The sequence below is a fragment of the Montipora capricornis genome, chromosome 10 (assembly GCF_036669925.1).
Source record: "Montipora capricornis isolate CH-2021 chromosome 10, ASM3666992v2, whole genome shotgun sequence".
Lineage (NCBI taxonomy): Eukaryota > Metazoa > Cnidaria > Anthozoa > Scleractinia > Acroporidae > Montipora > Montipora capricornis.
This window is the reverse complement of record NC_090892.1, coordinates 22,637,666-22,650,165: the sequence shown is the minus strand read 5'-3', so window position 1 is coordinate 22,650,165 and position 12,500 is coordinate 22,637,666. Positions and strand designations below refer to the sequence as shown.

Here is a 12,500-nt window from a genome sequence, read left to right as displayed (position 1 = left end):
ACACTGCAGAGCAGTTTTTTAACTCGGTTTTTTGATTACCATCCGTTATTTTCTTTGGAATTCTATTTTCTAATCTCGAACTTATATATTGCTTCATTTAAGAATATATACGGATTCCTAGCTAAAATAGGCATATGCAAACAAACATGACGCGGAGCTTTGGTTCTTCAAGTTGTTGTTTTTCATGAACTGTTGACATGCTGTTTAGCTAAAACATCTAACTGCAGAGTGCTCAAATAATAAGATATGAGAGCAGAGACAGATGTTTGAGTATTTTTCACTAAGAATTTTCCTCCTGTTTTAAGAACTTTTGTTTCATTTTCAACAAGACAAAGAATTTTAATACGTAGAACATTATTCTCCTGTTTGTACGAATTGTTCAAGCATCATTGTTTAGCTTGTTTCTCTGTGCTTGCTATGAAATATAACAGTTTGTTTTTTACATTTATATATTTATCTCACCAGGAGTCTATTTGAAGTTCTGTTTTATGGTTAATCTATCATTTTTCTCTGAGCTTTGCGAACGGAACCCTTTTTTTAGTTATAAGTTAATTTCAACTGTGACAGTGCGACGTAGAGCACGTAGAAAGACTTTTTGCAAACTAGTTTGCCTTGGTTCATTTTCAGGAAAAAAATAGCAGAAAAAATAAATATCAACCATGAAATGATATATGAAATGGATCATATATGAACTGCGGATATGAAATCAAGTGAAGCTATGAAATTCCTCACAGTTATTAACGCAATTTTTGCAATTGCGTAAAGAAGCCTGAAAAATTCAGGACTTCAACGGGGTTTAAACCTGTGACCTCGCGATACAGGTGCGACGCTCTAACCAACTGAGCTATGAAGCAACTGACGTTGGGAGCTGGTCATTTGTGGGTTCTAATGTTCGCGTGAGGATTGAATCAACGATGAAATGATATATGAAATGGATCATATATGAACTGCGGATATGAAATCACGTGAAGCTATGATCCTCGCAGTTATTAATGCAATTTTTGCAATTGTGTAAAGAAGCCTGAAAAATTCAGGACTTCAACTGGGTTTGAACCCGTGACCTCGCGATACCGGTGCGACGCTCTAACCAACTGAGCTATGAAGCCACTGACGTTGGGAGCTGGTGATTTGTGAGTAATAACTGCAAGGATCATAGCTTCACTTGAAAGACCTCTGGCACAGTTTTGTCCTATATGGACCTCCCAGCCAGTGAATAACATATATATCTCTTTACTGCCATTTGATTTGATTTACAGCTGTAGTTACTTTAAAACTGTAAACATGTTATCCTACAACTAAAGAAAATAACTATTATTATAAGGCAAGCAATTCTCAGGCTAAATGTAGCACTCTGATTGGCTGGTTTTTGGTAGGGGTTTTACATTACAGACCATCACCATGGAAATGTCTGTTTCCCTATTTTTCTTTCTCCCAGAAAACTCAAGTTGAGCAAAACGCAAAACATTTTGTAAAAGTGAAATTTAATTTTTTCATCACAACTGTACAATTAGTATTATTATAGCAAGTGGAATTTGGTTTTGCATGTAAAAGGTTACCGGTCAAAGTTCGCTGATAGGAGATGAAGATTACAAACATGCATTAATTAAGCAGAGAAATGTCCTATCACTCAAAGAAACTATGCCATATAAATTATAAACAACAGCTCTGGACTGTAGTGGGGAATATTGGCCCCGGTTCGTTTTTTGTATTGACCTCGCCGCACTTGGTCTGTACTGCCACAACCTTAGGCCAATATTCAAAAGCACGACCCTCACGCTTGGTTAGTAAGAGGTTAACATACATGTAGTAAAGAGGAACCTCTGCAAAAGGAAATACAGCACTAGTACAACTTAAATGACTGTACATGTATATTCTCTGTCATTGTCATTCATAGCTTACTCTCCACTAATAAATTGTAACTTCAACCAGAGGTTTCAGTAGAAGCCAGTTACCAGCGGTATATGACTGTCTGTGTTTTCAGAAATTTTCCTCTCACTGCTGGCTCAGGGTGAGACAAAATTCCAAACATCAGATCAGCTTGCCCTGTGGGCAAGGTGTAATTTTATCTTGCATGTACTTGTACTAGCCTAAGTATCTGGGGAACTACAGTAGCCCCAAATAATTTTAGTTTGCAGGCTGTCACAAAAGGCTGTCTGGTAGTCCACGGCTAGTGGAATGACGTTCCAGGCTACACTTTTTATCATCATAGTTGTGCATTGTGTTTCTATCATCTGTTCCTTGACTGTGATATAGGAATATTGTCATTTTCCTTATTATTAAAATTATTCATGTTTACTTTGATATTGTTCCTGAACAGCCTGTTTAAGAAACCCCCGATGAAATTCAAAGTCTGGGAATCTAAGTTGTGTGACAGGATGAACATATGGTATAAAGCTGCTGAGAAGGATGGTCAAGAGTTGGTAAGTATTACTGATAAGAGTTTGATGTTTTATAGGAGCGCGGATGGCACAGTCGGTTAGTGCGCGGCCTTGGTGCAAGAGGTCCTGAGTTCGATTCCCGGATCTCACGTCCTTGTTTCGACTTCTTTCCGTTCTGCATAGCTTAAGTAGCTTTAAATACCCGTAAAATGGAGCACTGATGGCGAGGGGGAAGTAAAATGAGTGCACCAATTCTGAAAAACTGGGCACCCGCCCATGGCCATACACAACACAGATGCCACCATTACACAAGTGAACTGTAAGGAAGAGAAAGCCTGGTTGCTGCCATACTCAGGAGCAGGAAATTAACAAGATAATTTTTTCTTACTTGTTGTTTAGACTTGTCACCAGTATGGATTAGATATGGCCTTATTTGAAGTACTAGGTGAGTTGTGCATGTTGAAATGGTTGGGGTATTGCTTTAAAAGTGTCAAAACAGCTGTTATCTATATGTATGCCCCTACTTCATATCATACTGAGGTATTGCTACACATTCGATTAGTTTGTTGTGTTAGTGTCAACTGATCATTACCATGGTCGTGAATTGTATTATCATCTTTACCTTGATAGTGATATGTTCATAGAGGGATATTGTCATTTTCCCTATCTAATAATGTGGTGTGCCAAGTGACTTGGTCTTCTTGCATGGCAATCCCAGGATACTACATCATCCTGGGCTTTGTTCATTAGCATCAAAATTTTAGTGTTTGTGATGTTGCAAAATCAGCAAGTCTTCTTGAAAACAAAATTATACAGGTAATCGTTCAGCCTGCGCTAACATCATCTACTGGCCATCACACCCACTCACACTTTCAAACTTTCTTGTTTAGGTGATGTGAATCCTCTGTTAGAAAAGTCGTACATGGATCTAAGCCTTTATCAGCGAGTCTGGATTCTCAAATGCCTTTGTGACAACAGTCTTGTGAGTTAATTGGTTTGAATCTTTCTGACAGTTTCTGCTGCTACATCTTAGCAAGGAGACATAAGTGCAGGGACTAAACAGTCTTTTACCAATACTAATGTATAATTTGTATTTTTCCATTTTTTCTACAATGTTTCTTTTAATTTATGCCTAATAGCCAAAGTTATATGTTGTCTGAGTCTTGTAGCTTTTCTGAAAAACTTGCATGGAGTTAGCCATTTATTGGTCCTCTGTTAGACATTGGTTTGCTTCACTTTGTGTTATGATGTTGCAAACTCATCTCCCTTTGTAAGATTATGATGTCGTAAAAGGTACATGTCCTTTGCTAATTCGCTTTCTATTTTAAAAAAAGCTGGCAATCCAAAGAAAAGCCAAGTAATGCAATGTGGACCTTACTTACCCTCCAGTCTCCTTATTTGAGGCAACACTACCTTATTTTCCATCTTTACTCTGATATCTCATTCTAGGTCAGGGACTATGATTTCCGCGAGCATCTTGCTAACATTCCTCCAACTGACCAAAGGGAGCTGTTTTTGGGAAATGATGCTGACAACTGGTCCTACTTGTACTTTCCCATTTTCTCAGCCACTGATCTGCGCATTTACAAACAATGTCCTTTGGATTTTCCAGCATTAAGTAAAAGAAAGAGTAAGGTATAGAAGCAGATGATACAGTTGTATTGACTTTACCAACTGTGCCACGTGTATCAATCAAGCCAGCTGGGAGCTGATCAACATCATTGCTAGTTCAAGCCTAGATTGTTCAAGCTTGCTTGGAACTGCAGCTTAAGTTGCTAACTGCAATGATGTTTCTAACTTTCTTTTCATGTCCATTTGGAAGTTCAAAATCAAATTCACGTATATGAAATTTCATGTCTTTTAGAATCATTGTTAGAAATGTTGTACATGTATCAAATGAATGCGATTTCAGTTTTAAATCCTGAGCTAATAAACCTTTTTTTAATTGTACAGGTTGTGTCATCTGTGCCACCTCCACCGCCAATGCTGAAATCTAAGGTTACTCCAGCAAGGCCCGATACACCCACTCAGTCCAAGAGGAATACAAGATTAAAACAGGTGTTTAACAGAGATGTTACCAGTTTAGTGTCAATAGGTCATACAGTATTATTAATTTTGGGTGTTTCTGAAGGAGATTGCAAACAAAACTTAATATATAGATTTAGCCAAGCCTAAAAGCGGAGCTCCCTAGTTATTTATTCTTACTGCCCGTAGGGTTAGTGAAAATAAAAGGTTTCGAATTGTCCGCGTTTTGATGTTTCCGGTTGCTGCTTTAAATAATTAAATCATTTTCTTTGCTTTCTATAATAGAAAAATTCATTGCCTAACTAGTAAATTCCAAGGTAAATTTTAATCTCAAAACAGATATATATCTCATGAATAACGAAACTATGAGTACGATATCAGTTTTGCTACTGAAATTTTCTTTGGAATTCACCAGTTTGGCAATGAATTTTTCTTGCACCACATGAGTTTTAAAAGAAAACAAGCACACCCTCAGTGAGTGAGTGGAAAAGGAAAAAAGCCATTTCAGAGTCAACTGTCAATAGCCGGCGATTAGGAATCATGCTGTTGAGGCACATCGAAAACCAGTTCGGCAAACGGATTAAAAAGCACTCAAGTTGTTTGATCGCATTTTAGAGCAAAACAAACAAACAAATGAACTTTTTGTTCATGTCCAAAAGATTACAAATGATTTTTATTTACTTTCAGTTGACAATAAAAAATTGATTTTCATTCCTGAACAAAGGAAAAACTGATTAAACCACTTTTTGAAAATAACAAAAGGTTTAAAGGAAGGAATTTGTGGAGTAACTTCTTGCACTAAGTATGAGCTATAACTAGTATTCTGTTTTGTCGTTGCCATTCTCTTTCGCTCTCCTTTCGTTTCTGTTCTAGTCATAAATCCTCCAGGCATCATGTAACCTTATCCGAGCTTCTAAAGAAATGCCAAAAATTGCAATACAGCAGCTCTAAGCAAATTAACAATAATTACCGGTAGTTCATGCATCAGCGTGCATATGTCGAGATATTGAGCTTGCGGGAAGTTTGGAGAGCACGAAAGAGGCGTAAGAGTTGCACGAGGCGCAGCTGAGTGCAACTCTAACCTCTTGAGATTATATCCCTCCGATGCTTGACTTGAATAACTGCGTAGCCTCCAGTGTGGACCACAACTATCATGATATGTCAAACTGGATTGAAACCAGTGAAAAATGCAGAAAGAAAACATTTTCCAAACCGTTTTCTACCTGAACACGAAAAGCATTGACTGTGTAAGAACTATAGTTGATGTAGTATGGCGGTGTATCCGCGTCGAGCCACAAAAAGCACGCAAAAAAAGAAGCCTTGTTTATGTTTAGGTGAGTTAACCTGAGTTGAGCCTGCAATCCAATCGAAAACCAGTACCTGGTCAACGGCCAACTTCCAAAAAACAGCTGAACTCGGTGAGCTCTAAGCTTGAGCCCGCAATATGGTCACGTGGCACTGGTCAGCGGATACCTTGTTTTGACAGGTGTCAATTGATCAAAACATGGATGTCCAATATCAAAGATGTATGCTGTAAACTAGTATGATACTGTTCACATTGGTATACATGGAGGGGTGGATGTAATTACGTACGGACAATCGATGACATCATGGCTAAAAAACCAAAATTTCTCGCATCGATGGGTTACCATATTTTCTAAATAATGGTGCGCGCCTTTGGCCCGTGCGGAGCTCCGCTATAAATCACAATAGAGCTGTACATACCAATGCCAGAGTCCACAGAAATACAATTAACATTTAAACAGTGATTGGAAATGCTCTTTCTTCCAAACTGCATTTGAAGTAGAAGTTTACAACATGCGTACCCAATCTTCTGGTTGTATAAAGTGTGTGTGTTTAATTGGTGGTTACTCAATCGCTTTTTCAGTTAACCTAAAGATAAAATGTTGTAAAAATTCTCTGTGTATTTTTTTTCTCCTTGTATAGTTGAGAAATGTGACACCATCACCTGATCCAGAAACACCATCTCCTCCAGATCTACTCCCCTTCCAAGAAGAAGAAGAAAACATATCAGAACCAAAAAGCACAACAATTATTGCTGAAGGATTCGAACTTGTTGCTTATGACATTGAAACTCTCAAAAAGCTTTGTGAACAATTTGATGAGCCATCCCCTCCTCCCAAGAAACGTGGAAGAAAGCGTAAACCCCCTCCTCCAAGAAAGAAATGTGAAATTAATCTGCATCAGACTCTTTTAGCCTTGCTTGAGGAACTAGAGAAGTATGAGGTGTCATTTAGCAAGCTGCTGAGCAAGGCAAAGATTAAGATCATGAAGGAAAGCCAAGAACCTGAACCAGAGGATGAGCCAGGTACATCTACCTCTAAGTTTGTACTTTTAGGAACCCAGATGTCTTGTTGAAAGGCCAATGCACTTAAATCCATCAAAAGATTCTTTTCCTGCTCTGGATGCATAGTGTGATCCAAAAATTACGTAATGTATTTAAAACCCGTTGACCCCAGGTAGTGAGACTTGACAGATTTTACTCTGTCTAACACCAACAGATTTTACTTGTCAACTGGGGTCATCCTAGGACGTTTGAGGTGTCAATGGCTTTTTAGGGGATGTTTTAGAAACCCCCCTTTAGACCACGCATGAAAACGAGGCTACATAATAAAACACATTTTGGCTTTGTTTATTGTGGACAAATTGTCGCCAAAATAGCAGGAGAGACGTAAATCAATGTTACCCTTGATATCATGAACACATACCTAACCGCTATTTGTCACATGATTGGTCACGTGACTGAATGAGCATGGAAGTGAGGTTAGTTTACAAAAATAGCTTTTATTGCTTCATAAACCTTTCACATCATGAAAAATACTAATTTTTAGTTCCTAGCATCCTAGGACGTTTGAGGTATCAATGGGTCAAGAGGAGACAGGCACACTTGACTGACGTGACAACGTCAAATTATTTCTGTATACACATTGGCTTTGAGTCAAATTTTTTTTGGATCATGTTACTAAGTTTGCTTTTTTTACAAAAATGGCAGAAATCAACTCCAATAATTCAAATTATTCAACCCCAGCTCTCCATGCAAAGTATGGCTTTCCATTTATGGGAAAAATTCATTTTGACGTCAAAGAGTTTTCTTTTTAAAGGACGCAACTTGTAAGGTCCTGGTTTCTGATAGCTAACACGTTTAATTTTATTCCATGTGTGTTCAAATAGAAATACAGTATTTGACAAATACTATAATATTATTTTGTTTCTATGTTAAACTATTGAACCCTCAGGCACCCTAGGACGCCCCCAGTTAACGAGTAAAATCTGTTAAGTTCGTTGGGTTAAAACAAATAATATTATTATTGTTAACATTTTTGTGCATGTGCTTTTTTCCAGAAGAGATTATACCAGCTGCAGAAGGAGAAGAGTGGGGAAGTGAAGAAAGTATTGGAGATGAAATTGAAGATGCAGGTGCTAAGAACATGTCAAGTGATGAAGATTTTGTTTTGGAAAATGAAGAGCAAGGAAGGAAAAGCAAAACACCAACACCTGAAGAAAAGAAAGATAGTGAGCCTGACAAATGTAAGGGAACCACTGGACCGCCAGTTATGCTTCCACTAAAGAGAAAAGCAGAAGAAGAAAATTCTCCAGAAGAGAGTAAACTCTTAACAGAAAGGCCCCCTCTTAAGAATGATAATGATCCATGCTCAATTTCCATCCAAACAGCTCCTCTAAAAATGAAGAAGAAGCAAAAGAAGTTAACAGATGTCAAAACCACTTCTGCAGCAGTGTCTCAAGTAAAAGCTACCGGTGTCCCTCAGGCTTCATCAGTGATCCATGTCCCATCTGGTCTTCAGGCAGTCAGCTCCATTGTTTCGTCAGTTAATACAAAAACAGTGGCTGGTAGTTGTGTTAAAACTTCCTTTGCACCCGGTGGAGTATTAGTAGTGGGGTCAACAGGTCCTTCTAGTAACATTACAAAGGCTAACACTAGCAGCGTCAGAATACATCCAAAACTCCCAGTTATCTTGAGCAAGCCTAGCTTCACAGCCATGCCAAAGCCCAAATCATTAGATGCACAACATACATCTTCATTCCAAACTGTGTGCTCAAGTGTTGCAAGCACAGCTTCTAACAATCCTTCATCTACCACTTCTGTTACTCTCCAATCCCCCGCTCATTTAGCTGCCACATTACCTGGCATTGGAAAGGTTATGTTTGTGACAAGTAGTGGAGTCCCTTTGCAGGTCTTAAGAGCAGTTCCTGTGTCAAAGCAGTCTTTGCTTCAAGGAAGGACTGTGACTTTGGGAAGTACCATCAGCACATCTCCATTGCAAGTGGTTACCTCATCATCCTCCCACTCAGTGCAAGTAGAAGTCCCTAAATCTGTGTCTGTGTCACGGCAGTCATCTAGTCCTGCTGCAGGGTCAAGCACCAGTACCTCTAGTCCCAGATGTTCGGTTTCTTCATCTTCGTTACTCTCGTCTCCAGTTCTATCACAAGTTTTAAATGCTACGCAAGAATCACATCCACCTTTGGCTCTAGGTAACACTTTGAATACTACTTCAGCTGCAAGCAGTAGCCCATCGTCTTCAGTGTGTGGTGTTTTGTCCTCTCCATCACTTTCAACATCAACTGGAGTAGAAGTTCCTGTGCAAGCCTTGAAAGCCCAGGGAAAGATTTTGAACTTGGCTACTGTAAAGTCAGATAGTGAGTCATCTCCGTTTCTCACTGTCTCTTCAACCTCATTGCCCTTGGCTCCAGCAGGGACTGTTCAATCTGTTTGCTCTTCACTCTCTGTTGTATCAACTTTGGGTGGATCTCAGATACCAAGCTCTTCCATTCAGAAGGATGAGCTTTCTGCAATAACTCCAGGTTTGGCAAATATACTATCAACATCAAAGCAAACAAGCAATGTTATTACCACAAATGCATCACCGGTCAACAACCCTGTTATTATAATAAGACATCCAGGTACAGGAGGGGTCGTGCCACTCATGGTGAAGGGAGGGTCTGTAGTAGTACCTACGTCATCTACTTCACAACAACTGGTCTTCTTACGATCATCAAATGTTATGACATCTTCTGTCACCACAAGCACGGCAACTGTGGTATCTACACTTGGACATAAAGTAGTACTGTCTCCATGCATCAGTTCAGCTGGACAAAGTTTGTCACATTTGAAACCAAAGACTATATCTATGGTCCCCACTAATGAGCCATTAGTGCAGGCGTCCATGCCTTCTCTGTGTGAACAAAATACAAGTGCTACAAGTTTGGCAAGTGCCTTGCCAATAACTAAAGAACTAACTGCTTCTTCTCCTCTTGGAAGTAATTCAACAGAATTGAATGTGACAGATACTCAATCGAGACCCTTGTTCTCAGCTTCATGTATAAGTGATAAACAAGTTGTTCAAAAAGAAAGAACACTTTCAGAGAATTCATCTTTGAACAAGCAGCCCACTGATGAGGAATCAAATCCTCTTTGTACCAAGAATGAAATGACTTTAACAGGTGAAGACAATCAGACATCACCTAATACAATCAAAACAGCAAGCTTACAGACAGAGACTGGAGCTGCAATGGACTCTAAATTAAAATACGTTAATCCAACGAGAATAGAGGAAAATATGTTACCTTCAACAACAATACCCTTGGACAATAAATGTGAACGAGGAAGGTCACCTAGAAGTCTCGACAATAAGGACAAAGTAGATTTTAGTGAAAAAGAGATTGACACTAAGAATTGTCCAGAACTGTCTCTAGATTTAACATGTTATGAGGCAAGTGTTGGTGAATCAACAGGTTGTGAGGAAAGTGATGATGCTAACCCAAATGGGCTGTGTCAAGATGTGGAGAACATTGCTGATAAGCTTTGCAATGGAGCTGCTCGTGAACTTGGCCTGGCCAAAAGCAGAATTAAGAACAAGGTATATTGTGCGGAACAAAACCATCCTGTTGAGGCTGATCAAACTTCTAATGGAGATCTGGTCACTGAAATTTGATTTGTTAGAGCTTATATTAGTGATAGTTTTTAGCATTATCTTTTCACTTTCATTAATTCTGTTTAGGAGAATTTCAAGAAAGGCTACAACTCCTCATATGCCTCTGGTTCTTTTTAGTTACCGGTAATTAAGGGACTTTGTCTTTATCTAATAAAATGGGTACTGTTAGATCTGCCCAACAGCAGGCAGCAAGTACAGAAGGATGACTAATGAGATTTCATAATCACTTATTGTGAAGCGTTCTCAGTGCGTTATAAGGAAGGAGAGAATAAGAATCTGCTAAAAAAAAAAAGGGCAGCATTTCTTTGGAAAAACCCAAATCCCCATTTTTTAATCCTATTTCAAATGTAGAAGATGGTTTGGATGTAATCAAGATCTTTACTATTCTTAATGCAGTTAAGGTCTTGGATGAAGAATGTCAAAGTCAGTGGTCGAGGCCATTGTGATGGAATTTTGTTTGCATGTGGTTTGGTTGTTACTGTAACAAAAAGCCTTTTTCAGGCTCAGTATTTTTTTTTTAATCTGGATTTGGATTTTCCCAAACAAATGCATCCCGAAATGATGTATTTACGGCAGACAAGTGATATTTGAAATTTTAGTTGTAGGTATTTTTTTTCATTGCTGCATCATGGTTTGAGAGAAATTACAGGTTGTGGTGACGCCTAGTCAGGTCAAAACGTATTTTCAAGGCAACTTTCTCATACGATCCTTTCTTCAAAGCCCAAAACAACACTTTAAAATGAAATGGACCATTAGGCTCAAATTGAACGGTATATGTTGTTATGTACCTTTGCAACTATGTAAAAACATTAAAATGTTTTTAATGTTTGGCTAAGGAAACAGGGTGCCAATGTGCCAATGTTGTCGACTGTTGCTAAGTAACAAGAACACAGAGATATTGATTTCTTGCAGTGTGGTACAAATTTGATTTCTTTTATTTTTATTTTTTTCTTGCAGATGTAACGGAAGCTCATGACTTTGAAGCGTTTAATTCTGTTTCAGAACTGGGGTTTTATGAGTTTAAAAATTTATTTATTTGGATGTAACATAGCTCGTGCATTTTCCCGTGCGTGCAGCTTCGATCATATTTTCGTCCATATTTGGGCATAAAATTGGCGTCCTAAATTCCCCAGCTTTGTTCCAAGGAAAAGAGTTGCAAATTACACGCTTCAAGTCATGTGCTTGTGGATGTAATCAATAGTCCCCTCTATAGACAATTTCACAGTCACAAGCTATTAAAGTGATGTGGTCATTGAATGGCATTAGGGAGCTTAAGATTTACGACGACGACGTCGACGAAAACACCACAAAACAGTGATATCATTTGTTACAAGAGCATTAATAATCGTGCTGCACGTGCGGCACGGATTTTAGCTCATTTTTCCCTTTCTCTGCGTGACGACGACGTGAAATCACTAAATTTTTGGTTTTGACGGCAACGCGCGTGAGCATGCAGCAGCGAATCTTTCATTCTCTATTTTCAGTCTGAAACCGCTCGTACCAATTTATTGTTAGGATGACGATTGAGCTACAAGGTAAGACGGTTAACTCTGTTTAAAATATAAGTGCTTCACGGCCAACGTTTGCATAAACGTAACCTTTCCTTGTACTTGTACATGTTCATTGCCGTGACTTTAACATCTTCAGTTCCCACGTTCTGCTCCTGTCTGACCTTGTAGCTCAGTCGGTAGAGCGGCGGAGACCTAACCCGAAGGTCGTGGGTTCAATTCCCACCCTGGTCAGAGTTTTTCTCTGTCCTTGTGTGGGCCCATTTCCATCAGTAGGGCTAACGCTCACATGGTTCATATGGCATAGAAATCTAGCACTTCACATTACATTCTATTCAGTTAACTCTGTTTAAAATGTAAGTGCTACACGGCCAACGTTTGCATAAACGTAACCTTTCTTTGTATTGTTAGGATACTTCACCCACATTGTACGACGTGAACGAGATGAAATAATCGCGAAAGACTTTTACTAGAGCAAAGTTCTATTTTGAGATGACGTTTTCGTCGACGTCACCGTCGGTAGATCTTAAGGTCCCAATTGCCATGACCTCAGTGCTTGCATTTTATATATCCTATTTTATGACAACTACCCTGCGAGCAGAGTCTCTTTCGAACTT

At 38.9% G+C, this 12,500-nt stretch overlaps 1 protein-coding gene across 1 annotated transcript in view; it reads left to right on the top strand.

Moving 5' to 3' along the window:
• LOC138020050 (uncharacterized) overlaps positions 1 to 11,286 on the top strand; it is a 20,786-nt gene extending 9,500 nt beyond the window's left edge. Inside the window, exons 6-12 of the mRNA XM_068867046.1 lie at positions 2,318 to 2,420; positions 2,778 to 2,823; positions 3,269 to 3,360; positions 3,828 to 4,013; positions 4,332 to 4,436; positions 6,351 to 6,732; positions 7,767 to 11,286. Coding sequence (XP_068723147.1) covers positions 2,318 to 2,420; positions 2,778 to 2,823; positions 3,269 to 3,360; positions 3,828 to 4,013; positions 4,332 to 4,436; positions 6,351 to 6,732; positions 7,767 to 10,375 — 3,523 coding nt within the window. The 3' untranslated portion in view covers positions 10,376 to 11,286. The remainder of the gene's footprint in view (positions 1 to 2,317; positions 2,421 to 2,777; positions 2,824 to 3,268; positions 3,361 to 3,827; positions 4,014 to 4,331; positions 4,437 to 6,350; positions 6,733 to 7,766) is intronic.
• The last annotated feature ends 1,214 nt before the right edge of the window (positions 11,287 to 12,500 follow it).